The sequence below is a fragment of the Eschscholzia californica genome, unplaced genomic scaffold, assembly GCF_041429995.1.
Source record: "Eschscholzia californica isolate CP2 unplaced genomic scaffold, dmEscCali1.0.p SCAF_4, whole genome shotgun sequence".
Classification (NCBI taxonomy): Eukaryota; Viridiplantae; Streptophyta; class Magnoliopsida; order Ranunculales; family Papaveraceae; genus Eschscholzia; species Eschscholzia californica.
In genome coordinates, this window is record NW_028238461.1 from 9645459 (window position 1) to 9661247 (window position 15789).

Below are 15789 nucleotides of genomic sequence, written 5' to 3' on the forward strand. Positions count from 1 at the left end.
GATAGTCTAATATTGAGCAATCTAGCCGTGCCTCTCACCGATAGTAGTTTTTTTTGGACGAAAACAAAAATCGTATGATCAGAAATCTCCCTAAAAAGTAAGAATTAGCATTCAATTCTTACATAAATTAAAATATTTGAGAGAAACAACACTCTAAAGAAAAGAAACCAAGATGAGAAAAAAGAACATTTCTCACAACTAGTCTCTTCTCCATTTAATTCAACACAATTATCTTTAACAAGTACATTCACTCACTCTTGAGATTGAAATCCTAGAGAAACAAACAAGGAAAAGAGAAAACCCTAAAACACCAATCTTCTACTTAACTTATAATTACCCCGAAAAGTTTGAAACCCTTCTCCACCACCACTGGTGGTGGTACAACTAGTCCTAAAACTAACTCTTGTTTTTCTTCTTCTTCTTCCAAAACCTGTCTATCTTTGATTGATGATTCCGACTCAACAGTAGCAGTTGTACCATAAGCTAAATTTAACTCTGCCCTCCTCTCGACATACCCATTGGTCGCGCCGATAAAACCGCTGTTACTTTCATCTCCGTTGTATGCCACCCTGATCGTGTCGAATGGTTCCTTCCCTGTCAACCATCCTCGATATTCACACCTGAAAAAAGTTATTACATCCTTAGCCTTCAATCCTTTCTCTTTAACAAACCGATTCCAGCCTCTAGTAAACACAAAACTTTGGCTACTTTTCCAATAGCAATAACGAAATTTCCATAACCTCCATTGATCGTCGTAAAACTCTAGTTGCACTTCATCAACCCCGTTACTTTCCTCTTCTTCTTCCGACCCAAGCTCTGAAACTTGGCGAAAGTATTTGACAGCATATTTCTTTGGGATGACGAGCCTGTTAAGCTTACCCACATCACTTGGTGTCAACTCCTTCTGGAAGAGTTGTTGGCATGAATATCCTCCACCATTGACATTTCCTCCCAACAAGTTGCCTCCTGGGCAAGCTTCTGTATCCATCTGCAGTGATCGAGCCTTCACGAAATCCAAAAACTTGGATTGGTAAGATCCGTCCTTGATCATATTCAATATTGCGTCCGTTGAGTATAGATTTTGGAAATTGGGTTCTTGAACTGTAAGGTTAGTCCATGGATAGTTTCGGTGGGAGTCTCCACTTCGAACCTTGATAGCTGCACTATCGTAAGCCATAGCCGCTTCCTTCTCTGATTTGAATGTTCCGAGCCAGATTCGCTGATGGTTTGCATAAATTTGTGCGCCCCAGTGTCCATTTTGCTGCAACACCACACCTTTGAATCTTGCAAAAGATGTGTTATCTTGTCTTTGACGTTTGTTGGACGCACATGGGTTGTTGCTGCTATTTGAATCAGAACCTTCTCCCGCCACATTCAGTGCTGTCGAAATTGTACTTTGCATTTCTTCCTCCAATGACATCCTGAAGGAAAGTTCGCGATGGAACACAGAGAACTAAGATACAGAAAAATAAATTGATGATAAAACCAACAAATGAAAGGTTAGGGAGACAAAACGAGGATCCGTGACTCAAACCCTAGACATCCTCAGTTTATTAGAACCAATCGAATCAGCTATCGTCAGCCAAATCACATCATCGGATTTTTAACGAGAATCTAACTTGTTTACGAGAAACGAAAGTGAACGAGGAAGGGAAGATTAATGACTAAAACCCTTTGATAAGCTTGGTTTATTAAGACCAGACGGACCAGTTTTCGCCAACCGATGCAAATCATTGGATTTTTACCGATAATCTAACTCGTTTGCAGGAAACGGAAAGAAAGGGGAAAAAGAAAGATTCACAACTCAAACCCTTGATATCCATCGTTTCGTTAAAACCCTTCCAAACAAGCAATCGCCAACCGATGCGACGCAAATCATCGGATGTTTCCCGATAATCTAATCGTCTATAGACATTAATAAACAGATAATTACGAATAATCCGACCCAAATCCTCTGAGAAACAAGAGACGAAATAACTATGATTAAAACAAGAGAAGAGATATAGATAATAACTATCTTCATTCAGTACAAGAAAACAAGAGATAGATTTCGATTAAGATTCAAAAAGCAATAAACAGTAAGAGATTAAAAACTTACATTGAATGCCGATCGATAAAATTATGTTCTAAAGAGAAGATTAGAGGCTAATGGAGAAACATGATTAAGAATATAAAGAAGGGTGTCTCTTTTCTTCTCTCAATCTCTATGATTCTATCTATCTATTCAATATATACATATCAAAGACAGATATATAGACAATAACTAGGAAGAATTGATGAGGAAAGAATCAGGGCAATCAAAGATTTTGTGATTGAATAAAAAGGGAAAACTATTAATTAGTTTTTAGAAACTTTGACAACTCTCATTAAGATAGAAACAAAGTGGCACTACCTTAATTAAGGCAATAGTTACTAAAGATTTTCTGTTTCTCATTTTTTCTATTTTAATCACTTTTTCTTTCCTAACTTCTAAAACTATTTCAAATTTTGGCCAGATACAGATATTTCATTTGATTCTTATTTAGGGTTTCATCCCTCTGATTTTCCTGATTGATTCCATAATTGAAAATTCCCAAAATCACTGATATTTCCCTGATTCAATTATGATAATTATGGACTTTCTATGGTACATATTTCAAAGAAAGATTATAAATTTCTAATATAGAACAGTAATTGAGAGATGGGTTATGAGTTTCAACATACAAATTTTAAATGGGGAATCAAAAAGATTGAAGAAATTGGGAAAAAAAAGGGGGTTTACCATTAAATGGAGTAGTACCCAAAACCCTAATATTGAGAGGAAGCTGGTTGGGCAGTCTGGTGAAGACATTGAGATGAGGGATGATTTCCAACAGAAAAAAAAAAGTAAAACCTCAAATCAGCAGTCACTGAAAACCCTAAAATTGGAGTGGGATTAGCCTCAAATTGAGTTCCCCTTTTACCTCCTTGTCGAGTTTAAGTACTACCCAGGCTCCTATTTCTCAACTACTGTACAGTTTTCAAACCCTATTTTCTCTCTCTACCAGTCTGTCTGTCGGTCTCTAGCAAGAAGCTATCTGATTTTGCCGGGAAGCAATCAAACTATTCTCAGATGGAGCAAGACTACAGTTGATGTGGTTGGTGTTGTCATATGGCTCAGATCGCCCGAGCCCACCCTATCGTTTAGATGGGGACCTGCATAGCCAGCGGCTCAGACAGGACCTGGCTCGGGGACTTTTCAACCGGTCGAAACATGTAGGCCTGGGTCTGGGCTAGGCTGCCATATATGGTTTATGGGCAGGATCAGCCTATATTAAGCCAAGTCGAACTGACCTGATTTGAGACTCGCTAGTGATCTGATTTGAGACTCGTCGCGAACTGAATTTAAATGAGTCAACTTGACCCAACCAGAATAACACCACTAAATGTGGTGTCTGTTTTTCAAGTCAGATATGATTCGAAGTCTAAATTGACATGACTTTGATTGCCAGAATATTTGTTTTTCTCTGACTCGTTTGAATGATTGGTTTGGTTGATGATGTGTTCAGTTGAGTCAGACGAATTAGATTTAGACAATGAAAAAGAACAAAAACGCAACACAGTTCAGATACAATCTTCCTACCAAGTTCAACCCATCTAAAAACATCTTCATAAAAAATTGAAATTCTAAGTTGGACATGGATCAAGATTCAAGATCCTCTAGAAATAGAGGTTAACTCATTACTGCTAATGAAATTTAGTTCTTAAAATACTTGAGTTCCTAAGCATTTCAGTTCCAACTTCCCTTTCCAATTCACAACAATCACAGAGAAACCCAAATCACTCACAAAATCTAAAAAGACAACTATATTATTCTAAAATCATTTCCCTGAGTACACCTTGAGATACTCATCTATGATCAAAGAGCTTCAACACATGATCAATAATTTATTCTTTCTGCTTGTTCAGATCAATCTCTGAAGAAATATTTGTAATGTATCTTCAAGATCTTACGGCTTCAAATTTCACCTTCGGTGGTACTCGAAGCACCTATATCACCCCATCGAACATTATACCTTGCTGCAAGATAATGAGCTCCAACTGGTCCTCTACTTCCATAAGGATAAAACTCAGGGATTATCTTCTTCTGCTCTAGCTCTTTCAGTAATGGAGTGAAGAGGGACCATGCAGCATCTAACTCGTCACTCCGGATGAATAGCCTCCTCTCTCCTTCAATTGCATCTAGTAGTAGCCTCTCATACGCGTCTGGGATCTCTTTTGAATATCTATGCATAAAATAACAAAGTTGAATTTTCAATAAGATGGTTCGTTATATCACAAAATGGGTTATTATTGCGTATGATCTTCCAAGACATTTTTTACGCACCTTGCTGCATAGTGAAGATTCAAATTACTTCGATCCAACCTCATACCCAACCCCGGAACTTTATTATTGATCTTCAAATATATAGCTTCATCGGGCTGAACCCGAATAACGAGTTCATTTGTTGCTCGATCAAGATCAGTCCCAAAACTCCTATTATATAAATTACCAGGAACATGCCTAAACTGTACTCTTATCTCTGCCCTGCAAAAGATAACACAACGTCCATTGAAAGAAGATCATCGGAAATAGCTCGTAATCATACACAAAACTAAATTGAACAAAGATACGCAAACGGGAAAAGGGTAAAAATGATAGACAACTGTTGATGAAGTCAGAATAGTCCCCCCTTGGAAAAGGGTACTCTAGTAACTAAGAATTAATAGGTAGGTTAGGTACCTTCTAGTATGTAAAGCTTTCCCAGCTTTCATTAAGAAAGGCACTCCATCCCATCTAGCGTTGTTTATGAAGAGAGCAGCTGCTGCAAATGTTGGAGTAAGGCTGTCCTTAGGTACAGTCTCGTCATCCGTATAGGCTGGATAGTCGACACCCCCCTTCGTGTGGCTCTTATACTGCCCAACCACCACGTCGTTTAGTTGCAAGGGCTTCATTGAGCGTAATACTTTTACCTAAAAAATGTCATCGGAGTTAAAAAAAAAACATAAAACTAAGTATCAGGAGAGGTTTTCTCTTTTCGCATATAGAAACCTTTTCATTTCTGATGTCCTCAGCATCCAAGCTGACAGGAGTTTCCATTGCAAAAAGAGCTAGTATTTGAAGCAGATGGTTCTGCATTATGTCTCTTATTATCCCGTAACTGTCAAAGTACCTGGCTTGACATATAAAGAAGAATAAATCATAAATTCTTAAATACGACCGGATCGATGAGAATTTCAGTTTAAAAACTAAACTAACCCTCCTCGTCCTTCAGTTCCGAAGTCCTCAGAGAAGATAAACTGTACATTCCTTATGTATTGCCTTGACCACAGAGGTTCGAAGATAAGATTCGAGAAGCGGAGCACAGAAAGATTTTCCACTAGCTCCTTCCCCAAATAGTGGTCAATCCTGTATACCAAATGACATGACACACTTTTAGGAAAAGTTCAAAGTACATAGAGAGAGAAGACTTGTGGTTTGGCTTGCCCCACACCTGAAAATTTGATCCTCTACCAAGTATTCTTTCAAGCCTCTTGTCAAAGCAGCAGATGATTCGCAGTCTCGGCCAAAAGGCTTCTCAACAATAACCCTAGTCCAACCATTAGCTGAAGATGCAGCTCGACTGGCAGATTTTACCACGTTTATAAATATATTTGGTGGGATCGATAAATAGAAAAGACGGTTTGAGACTCTTCCACCCTGCATAATTGATAATAGAAAGTTGAGAATTCACACTCATTTTCCAATTCAAACTAACTAACAGATACGGTTCAATCACTAGAATAGAGCGATTGGGTTTCTTCTTTCACCAAATTCTGTGGCACTTGTGTGCACTGGCATGCATAAGACCCATATAACATGACTGGCTAGTTTGTAATGAATAATTGTATTTGTTATATGCGGGCTAAAAGTAAAGACCACGTACGAATTTAGCTACTTTGAACACCGTTACACCGAAACTCAACTCGTATATGTTTAAACAAGTAACTAGGAACCAGATTGAGATTACCTCATGCTCCTTCAGCTTCTTGTCTAGCTCAGCGAAATTGTCCTCGGAATCGTACTGGCCAGAATGGTAGAAGCACCTTGCTAGAAACTGCTCCATTTTTTCACTACAATTCTCCCTAAAATGTATAAAAGATATATTAAAGTTAATACAGTGTTTCACAAATGAGACTCCAAATCTCCTTATGCAGCAAAATTAACAAACAATACCCAAATGTTCCAAGTATAAAACTTATAACCGACGAACAATAATACGTCTTCCTTGTACTAGACTAAAATAAATACAATTAATAAGAACCACAGTCTCAAACTCAAATCAGAGACAAGTTTAGGGTATTCGAGACCTTTTATCAATTCGACAAGTAAGAGTCCTGCTAACCATGTTTCTTAGCTCTGCATCACTCATCTTACTACGAGCGTAACCGAATATGGTAAAATGCTGCAACCATATAAATGATGTAGAAAACATTAAAATGTTGAGTTTAAATTGTAGTTCTAGAAACACCACCATTATCAAATTCATTTGCATTGAAATTGAACAATGACATAGAATTACTTGCATTACAATTGAAAACAAAGACTAAAAATCGAACCTTGGGTAGGCAATCTTCATAATAAAGAGCAAAAAGTGCAGGAAATATCTTCTTCTTGGCAAGGTCACCAGATGCCCCAACCACAGTAATACTAACTGTCTCAGTTTCATTGATACCAAAACCTCCTCCATTACTCAATTCCTCTAGGGATGAAATTGACACATCTTTCACTTTCTTCACTGGTGCTTCAATTTCATCAATGGGTGATTTTGCAGTAACAGCACCTATACCCAATTACCCATTTCACTATTATAATTAAGAACCAAAACGAACAGAAAAGAACACACAAAAGAAGAGCAAATACCCACAAAATAAATGAGATAAAAATTGGATTTTTGAGAAGTAAAACAAGCAGAAATCAGCTAAGGATGAAAACCCAAATACTGAAAATGGAGAAGGGAGGAAAAAAATGAGAAGAAGACTAACCATCTTGCATGTGAGCAACATTCCAATATCTAGGAGAAGGAAGAGAGATCTTCTTGGGAAGGAATCTCTTAGGAGCTGAAGAAACTGTAATACGCCCATGAAGACCAGGTAGAGAGGAAGAAGGAGAAGATGAAGATTGGGTAATACGAAAAGAAGATGAATTGGAACAAGGGGAAGAAAGGGTAGTCATCTCTTTATCTCCCTGTCTAAATTCTAAGATGTCAAATCAGAAAAAGAAAACTCTGTCTGGTTCAAAAGAAGTCAGTGGGGTTTATGAAATTTTTAGAGAGAGAGAGAGAGAGGGGAGAGCTTTGGAGGCATCGAACGTTAGTAGTCTCTTGAGATCTCTGAAAGGTTGGGTTTGGGTAGCAGAGAGAAAGAGAGACAAAGAGGAATGATTTTTAAAGGATTTTTGAGGGAGAGACCCAAAAAATGGAGGGTAAATAAGCATTACCTCCAGCCCAAAAAAAAATTAGAACCCAGTCCAAATTGTCAGGACAGCTCACAGTTTCCTGGTTTTTATTTTATTTATCCCTCTTTTACCCCTCCACGGGAAATTTCTGTGTTTTCTGACAATCTGACGGACGACAGCGAATCAATTAATTCTCCGTACATGACGTCATGTCAGAGAAACATTCAGATTTTCTGAAAATTCAAAAATGGCGCCATTTTTTGACGAAATTTCAGCCAATTTTTTTGGATCCCTCCCATTATATTTTGTTTCAACTCCTTCTTTCTTCTTATTTATACATCCAAAAATCTTCTTTTCATCATTCTTATTTTGTTTTTCACATTTTATTTTCTTCATCTCTTTCAATCTCTAAAAACATAAATTTTCTTTTCTTTCTCTCTCTAAAAGTTTTATTTTCTTATTTTTGGATGTCCATCATTCTTTTTTGTTTCACATTTTATTTTCTTCATCTCTTTCAATCTCTAAAAACATCAATTTTCTGTTCTTACTCTCTCTAAAAGTTTTATGTTCTCATTTTTGGGTGTTCATCATTCTTATTTTGTTTCACATTTTATCTTCTTCATCTCTTTCAATCTCTATAAACATCAAAGTTTTCTGTCTCTCTCTCTAAAAGTTTTATGTTCTTATTTTTCTTCTTCATCACTCTTATTTGTTTCACATTTTATCTTCTTCATCTCTAAAAACATCAAAGTACATAACCAAATGTCCAGTGCACAGAACCATTTCCGGTACAGGAGAAAATTCCCAGTTCAAAAGTGTCCAGTACTAAACCAAATGACCAGTACATAGAACAATTCCCGGTGCACAAGAAAATTCCCCAGTACAAAAATGTCTAGTGCATAACCAAATGACGAGTACACAGAACAATTCCCGGTACACAAGAAAATTCCCACTACAAAAATTTCTAGTACATAACCAAATGGCTTGTACACAGAACAATTCCCGGTACACAAGAAAATTCCCAGTACAAAAATGTGTAGTACATATCTAAAAAATGACCAGTACACTAAATAGTTCCCGGTACACAAGAAAATTTCTTTATACAAATCAATGAAATACTACCAAAAATGAAGAAATTTGTTGAGATTGGAAAGAGATCAGAAATAAATCTGGAAAAAAAGAACGAAATTTGTTGAGATTGGAGAGAGAAATATGTGTGGGAGAAAATAAAAAAGAAATAAGAAATAAATCTGGAAAAAAGAACGAAAATGGCAAGTTGGTAAATTTTGTAATGGCAATTCTGTAAATTCATGGAAAGTACAAGGTTTAATGTCAGGTGCGTCAGACTATTTTCCAAAAAAATTCGAATTTCCCGGGAATTTTTCGATGGCAATTTTGTGAATTTATGGAAAGTACACAGTCTGATGGGAGGCGTGTCAGATTACTTGTCAGAAATTTTCGAGTTTCCCGGGAATTTTTCGATGGTCGTTTCGTAAATTTCAAAAAGAAGAAGGGTGTTTCGGAAATTCCACCCCTAGCCTGACTTTTTTGGACCTGCCCCTCATTCTTTATCTGCAGTGGGCCTGATACATATTGTTGGGCTGATTTTGGGCCTTTTGCCCAACCCCTCATTTTTAAATGAGGTAGTTCCACTTTGGGTTATTTTCCAAATTGCCCCCTTGATATGATTAACTCGCTCAGTTGGCTCCCAATATTGTCCAGCACTCCCACTTATGCCCCTTGTTCAGGTACCATTTGTTCTTCCGTTAGTCTTGCTAGACTCTCATTATAGTTTTTGCCATTTTTCACTTGCCTAAATTTGACTTCTCTCTAATTATTATACTTTTTTACTTCTTCGTCTTTTCTCACATCTTCCTCTTCTTATTTTATCTTGGTCGTCTTAATTAACTTTGATTTTGAAAGTATGAAAGTAAAAAAGAAGATGAAGTGAATAAGTACTAAATTTGAAAATGTTATTGATTTTGGAAGAAGCTAATAAGAGTTCGTGTGGGCTTGGATTTAAGAAACTATGGTATTAGCAACGGCATAAAAAAATCCCATATGTTAGCTTTTAGGAATTCCATGGAAGAAACTATGGAAGCTCATTGATTAAAGATCGGGAATGCCTTTAAGACTTGTTGAGTTCGTATCAAAAGACGAACTGGAAAAGAATGATGGGTTTAATGTGGGTGCTTTTGTGATTTGCATGTTAGTCTTGATGTTACATATGATGATGTGTCACAGATTCTACTGTCACAGATTCTACTTCTTTTTCATCTAAAGATTCTTCTTCTCTATGTTCAATATTTCAAGATCTCAAATGAAGATAATGAAAAGGGTTTTTCTTGTTTAGAGAATTCAGAGATTTGAAATCCATCAGCTAAGATAAACAAATAGGTTTGTCATCTTTGATCAACTTGTGTGTTGTGTTTTGTGTGTATAGTAGTAGCAGAGAAAAAATTACTTCTTACGTCAACGGCGGAAAAGATGATCAATTTGTTGAAAGAAGGATGAAAATGTGAGAGAAAATGAATGAGAGAAGCTGGGGATGAAGAGAGAATATGAAGGTGACGAGTGAGAAGATAAAGAGGAAAAAATATGGAGAAATTAAAATTATGCGGAGAGAGAACTAGTCAAATCTAATAATGAGAATCTAAAATATTAAGTAAGCTAAGACAATATCCGGGGCTAACGAGTTGGTCACGTTATAGGTCATTCGGTACCCAACTCATCCAATTTGCCCCTCAATTTGTGACCGACTAGAAAATTTAGCTTCTATATTTGTCAATCGTTGGCTTTCAACATTATGTTTCCGTTAATCAACTTTAATAGTTTGTTTTTTCTTTCCTTTCCTACATTTCTTTCGGAAGTATCTCCCTGAGCCTTTCTTGATTCCTTCTTGAAGGAGACCAAGTTACTAATAAACGATCAGGTAGCCATATATCACCGGCCTTTATCGAAATAAACATTCATGTCTCATCTTCTTTTCTCTTTCCATCATCACCACCCGAACGATCTTTGAAATTTGAGAGAAAGAGGGAAGTTACCCAAATAATTTTAATGAAGGTCGTGGTCGACTATCTACTTTTGACTGATTTCTAACCAAAAAAACTACGTATTAAGAAGAAAATACTTGTAAAAAGGGCAAAAATGAAAGCAAAACTCAATTGTGAACGTTGACTTACAAAAATATGATCTTGTGTGATATCATGTGGTGTTGGACTCATGAGGGTTAAATTTTCTAAATGATCAAAAATTGGAGCCAAAGTTGGAATCAACCCTTTTAAATTAGTAGACTTTATAAGTTTTGAGAAGTGGGGGGATTGGAGGCTGACCATTGAACACCAGTCACTGACTGAACCCATAACCATCACCAAAAGCCAAAAATTCGACAGACGTGAACATTTGTAATTCTTGTTGATTGATGTGGCCCATTTATAGCCATCCATTTACCTGACGAGTCCCTCAATCCATATGAAGAAGTTTGGAAATGCAAACTTATCCCAAAATGTTGAAGCTCTTGCAGAAAAAAAACATACACCAAAACAAGCGTGGTGCTGCTGTCAAGAAGTTAAGCCGTTCTTTTAAATGAGGATTTTTCAAACTTGTGAATCTAGATTTGTCAAAGCAGACTTTAACAGTAACAGTCCAGAAGACTAGTCTGGATCATCTCATGACACGTTATCGACATGATTTGTTCTACTATGATGTGGCTACATCGGTGGGAGACGGAGCAAGGTGTTCCTCTTAAGAGGTTAAGCACCATTCCCTAGTCGAACAATATCACTAGCAGTAAAGAAGGTTGGTCTCCATCAGCCCATAACAAATGCAAAATTTTAAATCCACTCATCATTTTGTTACATGGATCCACATTAGGGTGCCTCTATAGCCTCTCTTTCTTACTCAAGCCAGACTTTTCTTTTCACACCCCATGAACTAAGCAAGCCAGAAGACTCTCACATAAAACTAGAGTAAAACGAAGGGGTCACCTTATGAGGGAGTCTTCACAATAAAAGTTTTTCTTACACCTCCTGTCATCTATGTAATAAAAGAATTGAGTATTGTTTTTAGAATATATTCTCCTCTTCAATAGTTAAGATTATACCTTCCAAACGTATTTTCAGCGGTTGAGATTATAGAGCTGTTCGTGCCCACCAGATATGGATTCTGCCTCATTTATACACAAATTACACTTTTAATAGGTGAGTGACAATTTGAACTCTACTATGTTCAGTTTAAAATACTAAAATTTTAGCAGACAATTGCTACTAAGACTTGGACATTGGGGCTGTAGAAATGGTGGTGCCCACAAGAATGTTTTGCCTGTTTTGGATCTTGGGCGTCCATTGTTACCTATAATAGTAACGAGGGGAGTTTTATAGGCTCCCCCATCTCTGCTAAAAGCGCCCACGCAAGAAGCCATCACTTTTGTGAAATGCACTGCTGTACTACATCCTAGTGATAGTCAGCGCGGCTAACTTTTGCAATGTTGTGAAACGCATCGCTATTCTGCAAAAACTATTGTAGCGAGTTATATTGCGTCTCTCCGTCAAAATGCAACGACATATTAATAACCACTTGTTCTGAAATGTGATTCTTGATACATTCCTGTGCACCAAACACTATCCTAGAATATAATTCTTAGCACACGCATTTTATTTCTAGGTGCTAGACATACATGATCTTTGAAAGATGAAAGTGTTAACAACCACCCATTTCTTAATTGTATACTTTAATAATTGATTAGATGCTTAACAAGTAAGTAGCTAGAATCCAAAATGTAAGAGTTAAGCAACTTAATTGATCTTAGTATTATTATTAATACAACACCTCGATCCTAAACCCCATTTACATGACCTTTTATTATCTTACGCATCTCCCTAAATTACCCCATTATAAGGACACGTCCTCGCTGTTTATTCGCTCCATTGTCTTCCTGGATTTACACATAAAATCTATATTATTGTCCTAATCTATATTATTGTCGTACATACATGATTTTCAAATTTAAGTTCAATTTCCACATCCAAATCTAATTTCTATACGTCTACCTTAAGATAGAACAATAACATTATTTTTATTGTAAAGTATGGGGGAAGAGATAAAGACAAGGCAGAATGATGCAAATAAGAACAGAAATTAGAGGACTAAGAGAGAAAGACAAAAAGCAATAGGGGCAAAGAGAGAAAAAAACTAACCTCATAAAAGAAAGAAATAAAATAATTGGAAGCACCTAACTCTATACAACTAGAAGAGCGTTTTCCTCAATTAAGCCCATCAAAACCACCTTTTTGAGGAAGAACATGTGACTTAAAATGATTAACCTAAGAATTATTCTCTAACACTAACTTAAATATTTATTTATGTTTCTTCCCATTCTTAAACTTTTTCTTCCATTCCATTAAAAATATTATTCTCTTTTATTGTTTCATTGAGTTACAACCTATAAATCCAATCTATGTGTTTAATAATCTTGTGATGTTCTTCTTGTAAGTATTTTTGTTATTTTCTGATTAAAATTTGAATATACTATAAATTTGAATTTCAAATATAACAGAAATTAACATTTTCTTTCAAATAAGTATGTATATCTTGTGAGAATAATCATACATAAGAGAAAAGCGATTTAGTAATTAAGAATATAATATCTAGGTATCCTTCATTGTTGATCTTGAACTAGACGATTACAAATTTAACATGATATCAAAAATTAGTTCTGCAAATAATAGATTTAAAACTTACACTTGCTCCATGATACCCACAATATTCAAGTAAGAGGAGGTGTAAAAATAAAACAAACAAGAATCATCTAGTAACTTAGAATATAACATAGTTCGACAAAAAAAAACTTAGATTATAACATAACTACTAGGTCCATCAAATATTTGTTTCTTGTGTCCTTAGATTTGGACAGTCAAACTGACAATGAAACCATTATGGGTATGAATTTTGATATCCATGAAACATTACATGCTGGATCAGCATGTGAAGATTAGGAGGTTACTTCACTTTTGGGTCTCTTGGTGGACCATAAAAGAATATAATCTTAGAAAGATGGTGCTTGTGTGATTAATAATTTAATGTAGGATCCACATAAGTAAGCAAAAATTGACAAGTCAGCTTCCACAAGTACAATCACCATGTGATATTCGTCCACCTCTGTTACTCTTACAAACCAATTTACACAATATTTTTTTTCATGAATAACTTTCCTACTCATTTTTATTTTCCGAAACCTAGAGCCAAACTTTCAAAGAAATGATATGGAAGAGGCGAAATCCTACCCATTTATGGTTAAGTTCACCTTGAGAGAAAAAATAGTGTTAAACAGAGAGAACATGTCTTTTCATTCTTACATGTTAGGACTATACTATTATAAAATGTTGTGATTTTTTTTTCTCAGTAATCCACTTGTTTGTCTGATTCACTTAAATCTAATTTATTTGGTTAAAATATCATCAGTACTAAACTCAATTCCACTCAAACAGATTTGATAAAAATATATGTTGTGACGTATATCATCAGTCAATTCAAATTTCGAGTCAGATGTCCAATCTTAGAGTTACAGATAATCTATCTGCGTGAAAATTAGAAAAACGTCACTAGTGTGAAGTAAGAACGAATTTACTAGTGTGGGACAGGAAATAATAGTTGCATGGTCAGGTCCTATATCAACTGCAGCCTGGAAAATTGTTTCCCTCCATTAATAATTGAAAGAAATTAATTTCTGGGTGTGGTTCTTCTGTTTCTCTTTTATTTGTGAGAGAAATCATAAATCCAGTCTCCTAGGAAGAAAATTACAGTAAATATATAATTGACTAGTCAACAGTAACCGAGATTATGAGGTCTTTATCCTCTAATTCCTAGGTTATCCCAATTTTTTATGAAGTGATTAATTAATGTTATTTATAGGGAGTGTGGAGAAGGAGAGAGAGTCACCTAATTCAAGACTTGTTGGGTATTACAATATCTCTGTTTATCTAAGGTGTTGTTTGTTTTTTTTTTTTTTTTTTTTTGTTGAACTATGTTGTTTGTTTTTCTTAAAACAGAGTTAGGTTTATGGAGTATAATATTAGTTGTTTTATATGTATATCAAATATTTGTATTAAACGCATGCATTTTCAACAGGGGCGTGGGTGAGGGGGTGCAGCTGGTGCGGTCGCACCGGCCCCCCCTCTACTTAGGGGCCCCGATAAGCGCCTCCGTACTGAGTTCAAGCATATACACGACATAACAGGATAAAAAAATTCACTTTAATTATTTCATGACTCTTATAAATAGATATTCTAAAGGCCACCGTAATTTTTAATTTCTACTTCTAGTCTCTCGTAATTTTTTGGTTCTCACATTATCTTAAGAAGGATCCTGGATAAAATTTCGGATCGGGACCCAAAATCTCGGCCACGGCACTTATTTTCAACTTATTAAACAAGTCTGAATGAGATCGATCACATACAAATACTCAAATGATACATGTAAAATACACAATGATTTGTTCAGATGGAAAAAACAAATAACACCTTAGTTGGATTTGAAATCTTATTCCAAACTTGAATTCAATTTAATTTAAATTACATAATATTTATTTTTGTCTGATTCTTGATATTTAATTCGTCTGATTTTAAATCTATTTGAGTGAAACGACTCGGATTAAGGTTTGAGGACCCCGGGTCTAATTAAGGAAACAATGTATATTCGGGAGGGGCTAAAGGCCCCGGTCAAAGTGTTGTAAGCACCGAGATTGTGCATGAGATATCTCACAATTTGTGATTTGAAGGGGTGTCTACAGGAATTTGGTTGGGTGCTTTTAACCCGCACCCTTTATATTCAACTTGAGATTATCATAACAGAAAAAACTGAAAAAAGCAAATGGGGGAGGAGAAGATGACATCATATGCATAGTTTGATGAGTTGGGAGAGAATTGTGGTTCCCACTCAGAATAGAATCGTATTATTGAAAACCTAGTAAATTAATCCTAGACTGGCACTGCAGTTTAGAAAAGACAAAGTCGGAAAAGGATAGTTTATCTCACGTGAGATTGGGCCCATCCTTTTTATTTAGCATCTCGATGCACGTCACTATACACACTGATACTATCATTAGTTTAGGGCTGGTGAAAACCATACAGACCTTTCAATTTCTAACCTCATCTTCTTTTTAGGTTTATAAAGCAAAAGCTTATTTCTTCCACATAATCTTTTAAGCCACTTATTTGTTTTCTTTTTTTTTTTTTTTTTTTTACTTTCATCCCCAACCACAAAAAGGTGAAATACTCTTTAAGAATATTTTGTAAAAAAATAAATAATTTGATGTTAGGGTTGTATTTTAAATGTTAAGAATTAAGGCCACGCCT

General features: G+C 35.8%; 2 protein-coding genes across 2 annotated transcripts; both read right to left on the minus strand.

The window, feature by feature from the left end:
* Positions 1 to 188: 188 nt before the first annotated feature.
* On the minus strand, positions 189 to 3192 carry LOC147542436 (AP2/ERF and B3 domain-containing transcription factor At1g50680-like). The gene is made up of 2 exons (XM_086635046.1): positions 2762 to 3192; positions 189 to 1421 (listed from the first exon to the last, which is right to left on the minus strand). Exon 2 carries the CDS (start codon positions 1418 to 1420, stop codon positions 323 to 325), a length of 1098 nt encoding a protein of 365 aa, XP_086491172.1. The 5' UTR covers position 1421; positions 2762 to 3192; the 3' UTR covers positions 189 to 322.
* A 472-nt stretch (positions 3193 to 3664) lies between these two features.
* On the minus strand, positions 3665 to 7419 carry LOC147542437 (glucose-6-phosphate 1-dehydrogenase, chloroplastic-like). The gene is made up of 10 exons (XM_086635047.1): positions 7024 to 7419; positions 6598 to 6821; positions 6349 to 6443; positions 6009 to 6123; positions 5493 to 5698; positions 5258 to 5407; positions 5051 to 5171; positions 4742 to 4971; positions 4346 to 4546; positions 3665 to 4244 (listed from the first exon to the last, which is right to left on the minus strand). Exons 1-10 carry the CDS (start codon positions 7211 to 7213, stop codon positions 3977 to 3979), a joined length of 1800 nt encoding a protein of 599 aa, XP_086491173.1. The 5' UTR covers positions 7214 to 7419; the 3' UTR covers positions 3665 to 3976.
* Positions 7420 to 15789: the final 8370 nt, after the last annotated feature.